General features: G+C 35.7%; 5 protein-coding genes across 16 annotated transcripts in view; 3 read left to right on the plus strand and 2 right to left on the minus strand.

Annotated features, from left to right (window-relative positions):
* LOC120768030 (multidrug resistance-associated protein 1) overlaps nucleotides 1-4,514 on the plus strand; it is a 25,003-nt gene extending 20,489 nt beyond the window's left edge. For 5 of the 11 annotated variants that reach the window (XM_040094515.1, XM_040094510.1, XM_040094514.1 and 2 more), the window contains exons 13-17: nucleotides 2,295-2,512; nucleotides 2,595-3,098; nucleotides 3,220-3,601; nucleotides 3,678-3,865; nucleotides 4,384-4,514. In XM_040094515.1, coding sequence (XP_039950449.1) covers nucleotides 2,295-2,512; nucleotides 2,595-3,098; nucleotides 3,220-3,601; nucleotides 3,678-3,865; nucleotides 4,384-4,423 — 1,332 coding nt within the window. In that variant the 3' untranslated portion in view covers nucleotides 4,424-4,514. Of the gene's footprint in view, nucleotides 1-1,135; nucleotides 1,357-2,294; nucleotides 2,513-2,594; nucleotides 3,099-3,219; nucleotides 3,602-3,677 lie in introns of all 11 variants that reach the window. The other 6 variants (XM_040094520.1, XM_040094516.1, XM_040094521.1 and 3 more) reach the window with 3 other exon arrangements.
* Nucleotides 4,515-5,465: 951 nt separating this feature from the next.
* Nucleotides 5,466-7,788, plus strand: LOC120767542 (UBX domain-containing protein 7). The gene is made up of 2 exons (XM_040093648.1): nucleotides 5,466-6,706; nucleotides 6,767-7,788. The coding sequence occupies exons 1-2, from the start codon at nucleotides 6,011-6,013 to the stop codon at nucleotides 7,562-7,564; spliced, it is 1,494 nt and encodes a 497-aa protein (XP_039949582.1). The 5' UTR covers nucleotides 5,466-6,010; the 3' UTR covers nucleotides 7,565-7,788.
* A 139-nt stretch (nucleotides 7,789-7,927) lies between these two features.
* On the plus strand, nucleotides 7,928-10,245 carry LOC120767543 (protein phosphatase 1F). Its single transcript, XM_040093649.1, has one exon. It carries the CDS (start codon nucleotides 8,134-8,136, stop codon nucleotides 9,520-9,522), a length of 1,389 nt encoding a protein of 462 aa, XP_039949583.1. The 5' UTR covers nucleotides 7,928-8,133; the 3' UTR covers nucleotides 9,523-10,245.
* On the minus strand, nucleotides 10,229-12,999 carry LOC120767541 (H/ACA ribonucleoprotein complex non-core subunit NAF1). Of its 2 annotated transcripts, none has more exons than XM_040093647.1 (3): nucleotides 12,789-12,999; nucleotides 12,203-12,733; nucleotides 10,229-12,120 (listed from the first exon to the last, which is right to left on the minus strand). In XM_040093647.1, the coding sequence occupies exons 1-3, from the start codon at nucleotides 12,898-12,900 to the stop codon at nucleotides 10,706-10,708; spliced, it is 2,058 nt and encodes a 685-aa protein (XP_039949581.1). In that variant the 5' UTR covers nucleotides 12,901-12,999; the 3' UTR covers nucleotides 10,229-10,705. The 2 variants fall into 2 exon arrangements, with proteins under 2 accessions (XP_039949581.1, XP_039949579.1); XM_040093645.1 differs by having other exon boundaries at nucleotides 10,229-12,123.
* A 189-nt stretch (nucleotides 13,000-13,188) lies between these two features.
* On the minus strand, nucleotides 13,189-16,415 carry LOC120768581 (bromodomain-containing protein 7). The gene is made up of 5 exons (XM_040095336.1): nucleotides 16,233-16,415; nucleotides 15,488-16,173; nucleotides 14,343-15,426; nucleotides 13,656-14,276; nucleotides 13,189-13,587 (listed from the first exon to the last, which is right to left on the minus strand). The coding sequence occupies exons 1-5, from the start codon at nucleotides 16,288-16,290 to the stop codon at nucleotides 13,331-13,333; spliced, it is 2,706 nt and encodes a 901-aa protein (XP_039951270.1). The 5' UTR covers nucleotides 16,291-16,415; the 3' UTR covers nucleotides 13,189-13,330.
* Nucleotides 16,416-17,373: the final 958 nt, after the last annotated feature.

Below are 17,373 nucleotides of genomic sequence, written 5' to 3' on the forward strand. Positions count from 1 at the left end.
ATCAAAAAGGAATGATTTAAAAAAATTATTTGTTCGTGCCTAACGAGTGTAGAAATATTTTTGGATACAATTAACTAACTACGTAAACTTCGAAACCCTCTGTGTTTAATTTAATAACTAAAACTGTTATCGCAATATTTCATTTATATGTACGAATTGGCATGTTCTGACGTCGTTTCAAATATCTACCAAATTGGTACTAAATGCGCACCTATCAGGGCAAATTTATATAACGGTTCTTGTTTTTGTTTACTTTCGTCGGAAATGCATGTTTGTACATGTCCAAAGGATGATGTGCACCTAACAGGGCAAATTTTTATAAGTGTTTTTGTTTTTTGCGTTCATCGAAAATGAATAACTATCTTGACGCTGCAATGAGTATTTATTTCGGTGCATTCTTGGCTTCGAAAAACTTATTCGTCTAAATTTTTAGGTTAATTATGCGCGTACCAAACATTTTTTTAACAAAATACGTTATGTACGTAAATATTATTAACACAAAGTTTAACAGAAGCCATATCCCTGTTAATTAAATAGGGTATGTTGTTTACATCGCTTCACTGACGACGATTTGCAAGCATTAACTTAAATGTGTGTACGAAATAGTAAACAATCGAAATGCAACCATTGTGATGTTAAAACTAATAACAAATCATGCTCATATAATGATAAAAGCGTAAATAATCTATGTACGTATGTATGTGTGTCCCATAGATTTTTAAATAACCAACGTGAAATCGTCACATGTCCATATAATTGAGTGCATTCAAATGAAATTTTCTTAAACAAAGATCTTTCCCTAAAAATCTTTAAGAATCGCCAGCAACTTGTAGCAATTTGAGCCAAAATTTTACACTATCACTATCATTCCCGCTGAGATCAGCTAATTGTATAAGAAAAACGTTAATAATTTGGCTATAGCAATAATATAGTATATTTGTTGTAACGCATCTCAAAGTGATTAAAGTTGCGTGAAAGTTTTATACGTTCTCTTTTTTGATAAAATCAAAGTATTTTAAGCATTATTGGTACATAGTATATGAATGTAGTAGTTAGATATAGGTTACAGTAAATACATACATACATTTAAATGTATATCTCTAAAAAAGCCACCTGTCCTGTAACTCGTTTGCAGCTGTAGTGTCATATTTAATGACTTGCGCCCCATACTTGGGTGCTTTGCGTGCGGCAACTGTGATCCATTTGATGCTATTAAAAAATATGCTACGCGTACAACTGAACTTTTTTGATACAACACCCACGGGTCGCATATTGTCCAGATTTTCAAAAGATGTTGATGTCGTTGATACAAAACTGCCACAATTAATTGATGACTGCCTTTGGTGCGGTTTTCAGGTATGCATATAAATACTAAATGCGTTCGTTTAGTTTCAGCGGGTTGCGTATTAATGCCGTATTTAATATACAAAATTTTACAATTATAATCAACAACACATATGTACATACATACACACATTATGTATTGTACAGGGGTATTTATGTATGTCAGTTCACTTACTTGAACGCCAATAATATGTATATTAATGTAATATTATAATGCTTACGATTTTTATAAAAAACTGTTAATATTACTTTGTTGTTGCCGCAACGCCTTAGACTTGAAATTGTATCGACATGCACACGATTACTGCAAATATTTAGGCATTTGAGGAACATAGCCGTCAGTAGGAAGAAAAAAATTTTTTGATCTATAATAAATTGAAGTATGTTGTTTAAAAGTAGGTATTATATTTCGAAAACAGTTACTGCATGAAAATTTTGAAAAAAAATATATAATGCTCACCATTTTATGTGCTCGAAGTACTCAAGATAGGCTTGATATAGAAACAAAATTACTATATACATACATACATATATAATATACCTTAGATTCTCTATAATTGAAATATCTAACTCTGCTCAGATTGCTACATCAATATCAAAATTCTTAAAATTGCACACGAACTTATTGTAAAGGGCCTCCACCCCTTTAATTTATTATTATGTAATTATATATATCTCTTTTTGTTTGTTTTTGGTTGCAAAAACGTGGTAAGATTAAGTAAATAAATTAGAAAATGTGTATCACCAAGTTTTTGAATCAAGTAATGGCATTTCTAACCTCAAAAATATCCTGTTATAACATAACCAAAAAAAAAAATCCGTTCATTATTAACATCATGTTTCACAAGTATAACACATTTTTACATAAAATTTTGCCAAAATACATATTAACATATTTATTACTTTCCTTCTTCGATTGTTTGTTGAATTTCATTTAACGCAATATAAAGGTTTTGGCCACTATTGTGGTGATCAGCATGTCGACGCCGATATTCTTGGCAGTCATTGTGCCCATAGGCTTGCTATATTATTTTGCGCAACGATTCTATGTTGCCTCTTCTCGCCAATTGATGCGTTTAGAATCGGTGTCGCGTTCGCCAATTTACACGCATTTCAACGAAACGATCACTGGCGTAACGACCATACGTGCTTATTCGGTACAAGATCGGTAAATACCCATTAATGAAATGAATAAATGTAGAAATTATTTATACATACACATGTTAACATACTTATATTACCTTTTATAGCTTTATCGATGAATCAGACAATCGCGTGGACAAAAATCAGGTCTGCAAATATCCTTCATTAATCGCAAATAGATGGCTAGCTATACGTCTAGAAATGGTCGGCAATCTAATTATTCTCTTCGCAGCACTTTTTGCCGTATTAAATGGTCAATCGAATGCTGGCCTTGTCGGTCTATCTGTGAGTTATTCTTTGCAAGTGACGCAAACGCTCAATTGGTTGGTGCGCATGAGTTCCGATATTGAAACAAATATTGTGGCTGTGGAGCGTATTAAGGAGTATGGTGAAACAAAACAAGAGGCTCCATGGGAATTGGAAAACTCGAAAGTACCTCGCGATTGGCCAGTGGAGGGTCAGGTGGTATTTGAGAATTTCAAAGTGCGTTATCGTGAAGGTCTGGATTTGGTTTTGCGTGGCATTAACTTTACCATCAGCGGTGGTGAGAAAGTGGGCATAGTCGGTCGTACAGGTGCTGGCAAATCCAGTTTAACGCTGTCTCTGTTCAGGTGAGTTAAACGTAGGTAGTAATGGTGGCACTTTTAAAGGTTTATTTAGTTTATATCACATTTATTTTTTTCACGTAATGCGCAACTATTTATTCAAACAAATTATTGTATTTTTTTTTAGAATTATCGAGTCAGCCGGTGGTCGCATTTTAATAGACGGTGTAGATATTGCTACATTGGGCCTGCATATGCTACGCTCTCGACTCACAATCATACCACAAGATCCAGTCTTATTCTCAGGTACACTGCGCATCAATTTGGACCCATACGAAGTGAAATCGGACGATGAACTATGGAAAGCGCTGGAATTATCTCATTTAAAAACTTTCATTAAAACACTTCCCGCCGGCTTGAATCATGAGATTAGTGAAGGTGGTGAGAATTTATCTGTGGGCCAGCGGCAGTTAGTGTGTCTGGCGCGTGCTTTATTGCGTAAGACGAAAGTTTTGGTGCTTGATGAAGCTACAGCCGCTGTAGATTTAGAAACAGATGATTTGATACAGGTAAGCTGGCAGAAATGTGATCTAGATGCATAATTAGAAAATTATTATTTTTTGTTTTTTCTTTGTTTTTTTCTAGAAAACTATTCGTTCGGAATTCAAAGAATGCACTGTTCTAACAATTGCCCATCGTTTGAATACTATAATGGACTCTGATAAGGTGATCGTTTTAGACAAGGGTGAAGTATCTGAGTTTGCTTCACCTGCGGAACTACTAGATAATCCCAAATCGGCATTCTACAGCATGGCAAAGGATGCCAATCTAGTGTAAATGTATTATTTAATTGTCACCTTTTTCGTTATGAAGAATTTCGTTTAGTTTCTGCGAGTTAAAGTTAACATTATTGAATACGTTACTATAAGCAAACATAACAGCAAAAATAATACAACAAACAAACAATTAATATACATACATACATGTATATATACATTCACATCACTAGACGACAGCTAAATACGAAAAAATGCAGACACTGTCACCTTAATTTTGTTGTTCTTAATGTTTGTACTTACAAATACTGTAACTTACTAAGTTTTCAAGCATGAAGTATTTTTGTATTTCAAATTCATGTAGTTTTTATATTTGCTTCACTGCTAAAACCATATCCTGATTTAAACTTAACAAGTGTACTCACTCAGTAAATAACGGCCAGTTATTATGAAGAGATTATGTTACATATCTTTGTACTAAGTGCGCAATCTTAAACGTATACGCTATACTTAATTTCTGTTTATATAAAAGTTATTTGTAATTATTTCTCTTCTATTTGGTTCTGCAATTCAAGTGTACGGAGTTTGGAAGGTAAGCCAGATTTGCGCAAATAATCTATGTGATAACTGATGTAGCTAAATTCAATTTCTAAAACTACCTCACATTGCACCATTTAAGCAAACAGAGATTGATGAATAACGGAAACATTTGTTTATTACTTAATTGTGTTATGTAAGGTTTAATGTTAATATTGCTATTACGAGTACTTATATTTTTGCACCTAAACTGCATGTTAATTGGAATTATTATTTTTAAGTATGTACAATAAGTGTGAATAGTGTAATTACTTTATTGTCTTCAATTATGTTTCGATTATGAATAAAAAATAATTATATCTTTACGATATACTTATGCAAAAAAATGTCATAGATTTATGAATTTACATGTAAATATGTAAAATCTAATTATATAGTACATATTAGTAAAGAAAAAAGCATTAAAATTCTGTAAAACTATAATGCAGTTGGCCTTCTGATACTTAGCATGATGAACTAATTTAGATATATGTACATACATATGTATGTATATACATGTTTTATAAATTTTAATATTCTTGTGTAGAATGCGAAAAAATATGTATGTATAACATTGTAAATTTTTTTGTATTGCGTAAATATTATAATAATAAAAAAGCCAAAATATACAAATTAGCTGTGATCTGTTTAAAAAAAAAACACTAGTGAAGCTGTATTCCTACACCTAGGCATTGTTTTGCAAGTCTATTGAATATTAATTCAGATCGTTCGCTTTAAATACTTGAGTTCATAACGTTATATTGCACACTGATATACATATTGAGCGTACGTTCTGAATTAAATGTTATCATTTACGTTCATATACTATATATTTGTTTAATCACTTATGTGATCAACAACAATATTATTATAAAAAAAAACATTTGTGAACTTACGGGAAAGCAATTTATACTATTGTGGATTTCCTTATATGCAAGCTAATACGGCCAACATATTTGAATATTATTAAAGTGATTTCCATTCGAGTTTGGAAGATCTTAAATGCGGATGACCATTGTGTGATATATAAAGTTTATCACAAATATTTTTGGGGCAACTTTCACCGCTCAAATGTCGGCCATCTTGGATATCAATAGAAACAACCTCAGATTCCCCTTGACATTTCTCAAGGGATGCCTCTCAGCTGTTGCTCTGTATACATCTTATCAGCTGATAATTTCTTTACTCCCCTTTAACGATGGTTAAGCCTTACAACATCTCAAACAATGATTTCGAAACGTTATTGAGTTTCTTCGTACACGTCATATGATACATTGACGAACTATTGTTGTTTTATATATTGTCAGAGAGGTAGAAATACAATTGTAGATACAAAAATTGTTAAATTAAATATATTTACTAATCGGCAAACTTTCATAACAAAATTATACAAATTTTGATAGCAAGTACCCTGTATCGACGAAACGTTAATGACAGATAAAACACGAGAAAACCAAATGTCAAATGAAATAAACAGAGAAGAGAATACTTTTGTACGCTTGTTGTTGCATGTGCAGTAAAAAAGTCTAGCTGTTTTAAAATAAAAGTTTTCTTAAATTTTCAAATATCATTGCAATATAAAAACGAGTTATTCACATTGAACTCGCATACATAATTTTGGTAAAAATGTCCACATCAAATGAGGAACTGGTGGAACGCGTCGTTGAAGTAACGGGTGCAAATGCAGATGAGGCTAAACACTTATTGAGTGCCTGCAACAACGACGTAGAGTCAGCTGTTGCCTTGTATTTTGAGCAAGGAGGAAGTGCTACTGAAGCCGTCCCAGGACCAGTTATTGACGATGAAGATAATGTTCGAGCACCTATAGCGCCAAAGCGTGAACAATTAATAGGACCTGAAGATGATAATTTTCTAGCTGCACCCTCTTTATCTGCTTCGGGGCGAATGCAACGCATGAATCAGCGTGTGAAAGTCTGTCCTTTTCGTGATTTCGCACGTGAAGGAGCATTAATGGAAGAACAATTGCAAGCAGACGCATCTGGTTTAGGATCATCAAATGGAGCATCAGGTCGACGTTGGGCTAGTACTCGCGCTGCGTCTATGGTGACATCAGCCGTTAGAGCGCAGCCTACAGATTCCAAACCATCCACTTCATCGCGTTTGGGTGATCTCTTCCGTCCACCAACTGATATATCATTCGCTGGTACTTTCCAGGCAGCTCGTGCTCGTGCGACGGCTCTCAGCCAATGGTTGCTTGTGAATGTTCAAGATGAAAATTTTAATTCACAAGTATTAAATCGCGATGTTTGGTCCAACAAAGAAGTGCGACAGGTTATTAAAAGAAGATTTCTATTGTGGCAAGTGAGTATGGTTACGCAAACTTAATTAAAAAATAGAATTATTAATGCAACATTTGCGCAGATTGATACTGATACTTCGGAGGGACGTCGTTTTGTTACATTTTATCATTGTGCGAATTTGCCGTATGTTTGTGTGGTTGATCCACGCACTGGTGAAGAGATGTGGAAGTGCACAGAGCCGAAGGAATCGAATGTTTTATGTGGGTTGCGTGAATTTATTAGTGAGCACAAGGAATTCATGGATGACGGTGCTGATGACAGTCCATCTACTTCCAAGCGCACTATTACCTTGTCAGATGATGAACAGGAAGTGGAGGGCTGTGTAGAGAAAAAGAAACGCTTAAAATTGCTCGATCTAACAGAAGAAGAGCAAATTAATTTGGCGATACGTAATTCCATGCGAGAAAATGGCAATGCAAATGGCAAAGGTAAAAGTAAGCATACTGCTAATAATGAAGACCGTGAGGAGGGCACTAATGATGCGGACGATAGTAGTGAATTCGAGTCGATGGAAGAATTCGGGGACGAGGATAGCAAAAGTGCATATGAACATACGAATACATCATATGAAACTCAGCTTGGTAAAGATACCAACGAACTAACCGCTCTTAGACTACGTTTACTCAATGCCGAAGGTAATGATGAGGTGGTACAGTTGCGTTGGCCATCGGATACGCTACTGAAAGTGCTTCGACTATATATTGGTGAAAAGCATGCACATGTTACAAAAAATGGCGGCACATACAAATTGATTTGTGCGTTCCCTCGAAAAACGCTTGAGGCAGAGCATGATAGTGCTTCAATGAAGGAATTGGGTTTGCATCCTTCAGCGAATTTACATATAACATTAGATGAGTGATTATTTATATATGTATATCACAAAGCCGAGCATTATTATTACTACCTTTAATTAAATTTAATTCAAAATATTAAATTAAGATTACAAAATTAAGATTTGTCAAAACATTTCTTGTTTAAAGAAAATGTGGCGGTTGTTTTTTCTTTTGTATTACTAATTATTATGTAATTTAAAGGATATTGGAATCGTCTTTCATAAAATACATTATGTCGTACACAATTCTTATTAGTGAATTGAAATTTTTAGAAAATAAAGGCTTTGGATGGAATACCATTTTTAAAAGGGGGTCTTTAAAAACAAAAAAAAAGAAATTAAAGTATGTTTCGATTTGTTGACTTATCGAGTCTTATTATGATCGATAAAAACTATCACTAACAGCAACATCACTCATTGAAACAAATCAGCTGAGTACGCGCGTAAATACTTCCAAATATTTGTGATGCTGGAATGAAAACAAAAAAATATATCGTATAAAAAGCAATTTAATTAAATGTGAGTGGAAATTAAACATTTGAAGTTTATCACAATTAATTAAACAATTTGGTGAATGTGCATAGCTGAGTATAGAAATGTCTGAAAAAGAATCTGCAAATGGAGCAATCTCGTCGCAATCTGTTGAATGCACCCGATTACGTGAATTTAAAAACTATCTTCGTGAGTTAGTGCGGGACAGAGTAAATAATGCAACCACTGCTGGAGAAAGTAATCGTGCTTGCATTTCGCGCAACAGCAACGAAACATACCCAGTGTGTTCTCAGGAAGTGACCGCTGAAATAATTATGACTGTATGGAATCATCTACAGTTGAAGCGATGCCCACGATATTTTCAAATATCCATTTTGCGAGCCGTCGTTGCAGAAGTCGAACAGGGATTTTCTAATGCTAAGGAATGTGAGTTCACTGTGAAAGGAATAAACGATTCCACTAAATCAACAGATAATGAAATGGTTTATGATTTGGTCAAATTACAAAAGTATATAGTAAACAATTTGGAAAAATTGCTGACACGTTTGACCGATAATTCTGAAGTAGGCAACATACCGAATTTTGCAGATCCAGAAGATTTATGTCTGGATGGAATAAAATGCAACTGCAATACGAAGCTGCCACCAGTAGCTTACACTACTGGTCATATTAAAAATAAACCACGCAAAATGGAAGATCGTCATATTTGTTTGGAACGCTTTAGTGAATTATATAAACTAAAATCTGCATACAGTTTTTATGGTGTATTCGACGGTCATTCAGGCCCATTGGCAGCAAGTTACGCTGCAAGTCAAGTACCATATCTTCTAGCTGAAAGTTTACGATCCATCAGCAATGACCTTGATGATGCTACAGCGTATAGGGAAGCTTTTGAGCATTCTTTTCTACAGACAGATGAAATGTTCTCTCGGAAAGGAATTTCCAGTGGAACAACGGCCGTTTGTGCACTTCTAGCGCAACAGACTCCACCGTCTTACGGTCATTTATACGTTGCATGGGTAGGGGATTCAAAGGCACTGCTTGTTAGCCCAACGGTAAGTTTACAATTAGTTAAATCACATAAACCGGATGCACCAGATGAACGCAAACGAATTGAAATGTCAGAAGGTGGTGGTGCTGTGCTGTATGTCCAAGGGCAATGGCGTGTAAATGGCATTTTAAATGTATCTCGCTCCATTGGCGATTATTCAGTGATTCCAGCGATTGCAGAACCCGATTTTGTGGACGTTTCCCTAACGGCGGCGCACGATTTTATCGTTTTGGGTACGGACGGTTTATTCGACCATGTGCCCGAAAATAAAATAGTGGACACTATTTATAAATTATTGGCCGATACTGAGCAAAAAATTGAAAACATTCCAAAAATTCTTATAGAATTAGCAAAAGATGGAGACTCCCAAGATAATATTACTGTTGTTATTATCTTTTTAAAAAATCGACTCGATATTGTTCAAAATTATAAAAAATATTAAAGTATTAAAACAACAAAGTATAGATGCTAGCAAAGTTTTAGGGATATCAACTACAGCGAATATACAAATACATACATATATGTATGTATATTGAGAAACATACATATAGTAGATATGTGCATACTTACATTACCTTAATATGTAAATTTCTTACTACGCCTTCCTTTGACCTCCAATAACTCTTCGAAATATTTAAAAATATTAACATTCTATGATTTTTTGACTTATACATACATAAATACATTTCGGAAAACTTTAAACAAAATTTAGAAAAATATTAATGCTATATTCTTTATAGAACTTTTATCATATTAAGGTAATGATTTATACACATAAATGTAATAGTTACCACAATTAGCAGATTTTATTTTTAAGAAAGTATCCTCAATTGCAAATGAAAAAGTGCTTTAACCCTTAGAATATTTACCATAATTTTTCTTTTGTATATAGACTTTTTATACGCTTTCAAATGCTAATCATGTCAATGTTGAATATTTGTGCCTGCAGCACGCTTGTGCGAATTTGCAATGTTTTCAGTGCTCAACAGACGATCATTTAAAAGAATGCGTTCGAGAAAAGTTCAAATTTTTATGAAAACAAGTTTATATTTACACAAATAAGTACATATGTATATGTATATAAAAATTCGGCGATGTAATTTTAATACAGACGCACGTTGAAACAAAATAATAAACGATATAGCATATATTTAAGCAAACTTAATTTTATAGCTTAATGCATTCATATAAAAATACAGAATTTTCAAATATTATTTTAACGTTATTGTTAACAGATTAGATTACATATTACCTAATGGTACGTGTATGTGTGTGTTAACTGCACATTTTATCGCTTATTATAATGGCTAAATGTTTGTTGTTTATTGAAGTTTTCTGTTTACTAAATCAATATTTGTTTTAATAGTGTTCGTAGTAAATTGTTTTATGTTTTAAATCAAAGTAAATAATGAACAAATAATCCAGATTTCGCCCACTTCAATTATGTACCTACACAAAAGTAGCTTAAGAATATTTCAATATTTTTACCACAATAAAAAAATAAAATACAATGACTATTTAAAAAAATTCAGTTTTATAAATTGTTGAATAATTACTAGATATACATATATACAAATATTAATTATATTGCCTATAAATTAGCTAACCTATCAGTGGCTTTACTCTTATTCGGCACCAGGTGGAGCTGGTTCTGCTGGTGATTGAATTGAAGTTGTAGATTGAGGTTGTGAGAATTGTTGGGACAGCGTTGATGAGCGAAAAGCAAAGGGATTTGGAACGTATGCGGTGGGAGGATGGGACATTGGGTGCATCTGAAGTGGAGGTGACATTGCGTGTATTGGAGGCGGCGGTGTCATTTGCGGTGGTGGTAATGCATGAGACGGAGGTGCTTGCATTTGCATTTGAGGATGTCCATACTGATGGAACTGATTTGGTTGTGGCGCTGGGTTTCGATATAATGGACGTTGTTGCTGATATGGACCGGCGTATGGTGTACGATAACTATGTACAGGTGGTCTTTGCTGATATTGTTGATTGTAATGTGAGTGCCAACTATTGGTGTTATGCTGCGGTTGATACGTTCGCGGTGAGTATGCACCATGCTGCCCAAATCGATTTTGTCTTCTATTTTCTCTATGATTACCTTCAGCAGCGCGAGGATGCCTCCGTTGTGAATCTGTGGTGTTTTCGCCAGCAACACCATTCATTCGGCTTCGTTTCATGGGGTCATTATCCTTATCATCTACATCCTCTTTATCTTCTTCCTCCTCTTTAACGCTCTGTCGACGATGTTTTCGCAGCTTGTGGCGAGCTTCACGTTCTTCTTCATCATCCGAGTAATCCAAATATCGTGGTGGTGGTTCTATATCATTTTCCCAGGATGCGTCAGATCCACGCATTTTCATAAGGCTCGAAAGGATAACATATTGAGTATATTCGGTTTTCGGTGCCACGTAAACTACATCACCTACATTTATGCCTTTCTCCTGAATATGTTGGTTGTTATTGAAACGAACACAATACAGTGGATCTGCCACTTGACCCAAAACATCAAATACTTCACCAAGTACACGTTTTCCTTTTTCCAAAAAAAGTACTGTGTCCAAATCTAACAAAATCGAATTTGGTAAGGCGCTCACCAATAGTAATTGATCTACAATTGAATGTACACGCCCAAGCTCTATACATTCCTCTGCTGGCACTGAAATTTGAAGATCTTGTATAGGCGGCAATTCATCAAGTAACATTTCTCCTCGAACGCGAGGAGGTTGTCGCCGTCCTCGCTTTTTGGAGTCACCTTCTTCATCGTCATCATCTTCGTCCTCGTTATCATCATCATTACTTTGAATCCGTTTCTCAATTACTTTGGCAATTTTTGTTAAATATTCGGCTTCCGTTTCCGATTCAGAATCTGACGAAACGGTTTCAGTGGAGTCAGAGTCAATTTCCACGACTGTTGAGCGATAGTTCTTATTCACAGCAGTCGGTACTTCAATTACTGACGCCGTATCGGATTCGTTCGAATCATCTTCGTCAGCATCGGATTCGTATTGCGACAGCAAACCCAGGCCAGTGGGAGCTGCTGTAAATTTGAAATTTTTATTTAGAATTAGCATTTTGTTAGACAAAAAAAAGATGTTATGATATAATAATCATATTACCAGTTTTTGAAACTCCAGCACAAGAAGGGATAGTTGGTTGCTCTTCAATCAACTGAAGGTCATTATCTTCACAAGAAGGGATAGTTGGTTGCTCTTCAATCAACTGAACGTCATTATCTTCTTTATCTGTAATGCCCATAATTTCAACTATGTCAGGGTGTATATTTTTGTTAGCCTCAATGTGCAGAGTTGCATCACATATATCGGTTGTGGCGGGCGTAAGTTCTATAACTGACTCAATAATTACATTATTACTGCTTGCAACGTTATTTGAAATTCGTTCATCATTTGTAGATTCCCGTCTTTCAATTGCTTTGCTCAATATAACTGGAACATTTTCTGTTACATGGCCTTCATCTACTTCGTTTTCATTATCACTTACAGACTCCAAATCAACAGTTGTGTCCGAAGTATGAGTTCCTAGCTCCATATTTTCATTCGAATGTGAGTTAGAATCTAAAACCGGTCGCTGTGATGTATCAGGTATTTCTTCAATGTCATTCACTTCACTATCCACGTTTTGATTTAGGCCTGATGTTTGAAAATTATAGTATTTTTCAGAAAATATATAAAAAACAAAATTTACCAGTGCTTTGAATTGAGTCTGTAGACACATGTAGCACAGGGCTAACAATGTGTACATTTTTTGTATCCTCGTTACCAATACACTTGTTTGAGTCGATAGTTTCTTTATCCATATTGCTTTTTGCACGATAATTGCAAGTTTCTATTTTGAGTTTACTTAATTAAAATTTCAATCTTTCAAACTAATCTAAATCCGCCAATAGAAACTCGTGAATACAAAACGTGCTCGGGAATAGAGACGGTAAATGTCATTCACACTTAATCGATAGATATAACCCTAAATCGATAAATAACATATATTAACCCTGCATTGATTTTGTTAAACTAAATATACGTCTAAAACAAATTCATTCTATTTAGTGCAGTCCGAAGTTATATTGATTGATTAATAAACTAATTAATGCTGTGTTTTTAATTTAAATTATTGAGAAGTGTTTGCCTTTATTTTATGTTGGCAAAAACAATTATAAAAATATTTATCAGTAAATGTAATAGTCGACAACAAAACTATGTGTAAAACAAGTCCATTGTTGCCTCCCCTTTCTATAACCAAGGATTTTCATCGGCGCTGGCCGGGGCATTTAAATCGCTGTTACCGCTCTCCAGAATTTCGCGCAATTCCTCATCATCTATTTCCATACGCATACCGGTGCCCGAAACATTAGACCCATCGTCATTTGAGATGCCAATAGTGGTATTTTGCGAATCTAGTTGTAATTGGGGCATTGATACTGGTTGTTGAAGAACTTCTGGTAATGTTACACGTTGATTGACAGATTGGGGAGGTGGTGGTAGACCAACTACATAAAAGGGAATAAAAATTATTGAAAACTTTGTGAAAGATGCAAGTCATTCAAGTTAAGCTCACCATTTGACATTCCCATCGCTTTACGAAGACTATATGGATCTACTACAGCCGATGGTGGTAATTTCTTAGCAACATCACTAAGTTGCTGGGTGATTTGGTGTGCCAGATGCACTTCCTCAGCACCAGCTTGTGGCACAAATGCCAAATGTTGAGGCAGTGGCTGTGATAATCGCTCGTGTTGAGTGGCACGCAATTTTTCAATTAAGTTCAGGTTATTGCTCAAATGTTCCTGAAGACGACGAGTCAATTCGAAGTTTTTCATTTCAGATTCGATGTTATCTAAAAAGTCGATATCTATGCCCAGATCTTTTAGGGTACGTAAGCGATTGAAATCAATGCGTGTGTTTTTGTACTTTTCATATTCTTCTTCAATTTGTTCCCGCGTCTCAGATGCTGTATTTACAGTTTGAAGACCACCAAATCCACCGCATGCACTAAAACACTTGAAGACTTCATTCTGTTCGTGATTTTGTACTTGCATGTCATAAAGATCTGACATTGCTTTACTGTGCTCACCGTTAGTGAGCATGTCCAATAAGCCATTAGCCAGAGTTAGTGCGTAATTAGAATTTTTGGTGAATTCCAATATGCTTTCAGCATACTCAGTGCTTGTAGCATCACCTGAACGAGAACAAAAATAAATTTATTATTTAGAACTGAACATACTTTATTACTGCTGCAGCTTACCATAAGTTCGCATTACCAATTGGGTTTCTTCGCGGCTTAGATTTGAAAACCGCGAATCAAAGCTTGGCGCAAAGGAAGCAAAAGCTCCATAATTAAGTGGTTTAACCATTTTCGCATCATTTCGTTTGTCTTCTCGCAAAGAAAACAATTGTCCGGAGCCGGACTGCAATTTGCCTACTAGTTCACCAAGGGTAACCACTTTTTCTGGTCCCTCGTTTTCATCTTTAATAAGTAAATTTAGCGAAGTGGTTCCATCTCTATTCTGTCGCAAGAATCCCATTTTATGGGCTTTTTCCTTTGCTGATAGTCTTTTTTTGGCAGCTAGTGCCGCTCCTTGTACCTGTGCCAGTATCTCTTCGGAAGTTAGATCATCTACATAGGGTTCAAAGCGAGTTTTTGGTTCATTCTCTAGGCGAAGTGCTCGCCTTTTTTCCTCCTCTTCTAATTGTGCAGCAGTTGGTTCTTCCGCTCCCGTGGAAGCGCCTTCATCTGCTGAGTCGATAGCATGGTGATCATAACTACCAAAATCACCATGTAAATCGAAACCTAGTTCCTTAGCAGTTAAGTCACGCAGGTAACCCGATAAAGGTTTGAGACTCCGTATTAAATTTTCAGGCATAAGATGCTTCGTGCCTACTTGTAGTAGCCGTTTTGCGGCCTTATTATAAACGGTATCAACATGGTTATATCGGATAGCATTCTCGCACATTAACTTGAAATCATCAGTGAACTCGGTTAAAGTGCTATACTCGCTATCGTCTATTTTTTGGCGTATGGTGGAAAAATCCATCGGTTTAGTAATTATTGAAGAATAACCGGGAGCTATGTCGTCAGTAACAGGCCATGCAAAAAATTGGTGAGGATCCCTTTTTTCAAGAAAACGTAACAAATGATCTAATAACTTATTCAAAGGCGACTTTTGCTGTTTCAATTTAAGCACACAAGTACGCGGTTCTCGACCAGATTCACTTGATGAGCTTGGAGTTTTCGGTGCCTCTAACGGTTTTGGTGTAAGCGCAGCCAAAGAACTAGTTCCACCGGGTGTTGATGCTGCTGTCGATGCTGATGGCGACGGAATTAATAGCTACACAAATATAAAATTATAAATTTTAAAACAAATTTTTCTAGAATTTCCATTAACTTACGTCCTGTAAAGGTTTTGTAGGACTAATCCCTCCAATTACCGCTGCCCCAAATGAAGAAGATTGCATAGAAGAGGATGCAGGCGAGTCCATTAACGTATCATCGGATTTACGTGGCACTATGGGTTTTGACACTGGTCGACAAGATGGTGAATTATCAGTTGTGATACCCGCATATAAAAGTATATTTTCTGGTAACGGTTGCGAATCGCCATCTTCTATAAAACTGAAGCCATCTTGGCTGGAATCGCCATCCACAATTGGTGGTGGCGCACTTCTAGGGCTACGTTGTGCAACAGGTACTGTAGCAGCTGTCGTTTGAATCTCTTCATCCATTTTACACTCTTCATTCGGAAGATCAGCAGTAGCATCTCGGTATTCGGCACCACTATTTTGTTCATGCCGCTCGCTGCGGTGCCGTTTTTCTTTATGATGTTTATGTTTCTTCTCTCGGTCCTTCTTTTTCTTCTTCTTCTTTGATTTTTTGTGTTTTTCTCCATGGTATTCGCCATGTTGCTCATCTTGAGCCATGGGACTACTTGGCGCTGCAGACATCATTGCCTCTACGGCAGTTGGTGGACCGGCAAGCGGAGAATCACCACTGTATTCGGGTGTGGAATTGGAGCCTACTTTAAGAATTAATTTCAAACCTCGTTGGAGTTGATTAGGATCCATGCTATTGCTATATTCTAAAAAAAAAAATGATTGTAAACAACATTACATTTAATTTCTATCAAACAATGAAAACCTTCATATTTTTCTCTGCGCTCGGATTTGTGTTTCTTATGCTTTTTAGACGATCCCATTTTATGTTACGTTGAAATATGCACTTCTTGTGAGTTTTCGTATTAACAATGATTACAGTAAATTATTTTTAAACAAAAACATTAAAAATGAATTGAAACTAGACGCTCTCACATAACCGCACGCTTGTAAATTTTTGACAGTTTTCTCCATTTTTCTCGCTAGCTTTGTTTTTTGTTTCCAATTTGCCACAGTGCAAAACTCAGGGTTGCATTTGTTGCAGACTAACAATGTGACCAAACTTATATCAGCAATATTTAGCAGTGCCTCGTTCTTTAGTTCTCGTAGTTTTTATCGGTTAGTTCCCTTGTTAATTACCTGTGTGCGCTACCAAAGATTTCGGTTAAAGTTTGGCGTTACTTTTCTCAGGGCAGCTGGGTAATTTTAATTGTTTATAAGGCAGAGATACATTGATTTTATTTTAATAGCAGACCTGAATATCGTAAAAACTATTCGGTATATATTCGGTACTATTTGTATATGGCATAAAGGCAATGTCTAGTGCGGAAATCGTTATATTGGGAGGTGGAATTGTCGAGTCCGATTTTATAATATTTATTTAAGAACATATATTATATTTCCACAATAAGCCATGCATATTAGCTAAAATATAAGATATAAGGAATTCCATATACATTTTCGATCTATTACGAGTAGAACCAGAGGAATGCATGTTCTTAATTACTGATATCGATCTTGGTGCTTACTTTTATGTCGCAATATCCCCACCATACGCTTATAATTATAAGGGTTCGATGGATATATTTTTTATCTCGAGGTGTATTGACTATGGAAGATGAGGCTTGTCCGGAAAGTAATAGGACTGATTTTCTTCCGCTGAGACTGTACTTCGGAGCGTGCGCGCACGGACTGGATTCGTTAGAGAGCGTTCCTAGCTAACGAACAGGCGGCTGGTCAGTTGTCTCCGAGCACCTGGAGAGTCAGGATCAACATTTTTGCTCAACGGTACGCCATTAAATTCTGTGTTAAACTCGATAAATCTGCGACAGAGACGTTTGATATGATCAAGCAGGTTTACCCAGATGCTGCTTTAGGAAGAAGTGATGTGTTTCGGTGGCACCAAG

This window comes from Bactrocera tryoni, chromosome 2, assembly GCF_016617805.1.
Source record: "Bactrocera tryoni isolate S06 chromosome 2, CSIRO_BtryS06_freeze2, whole genome shotgun sequence".
In the NCBI taxonomy this organism is placed as follows: domain Eukaryota; kingdom Metazoa; phylum Arthropoda; class Insecta; order Diptera; family Tephritidae; genus Bactrocera; species Bactrocera tryoni.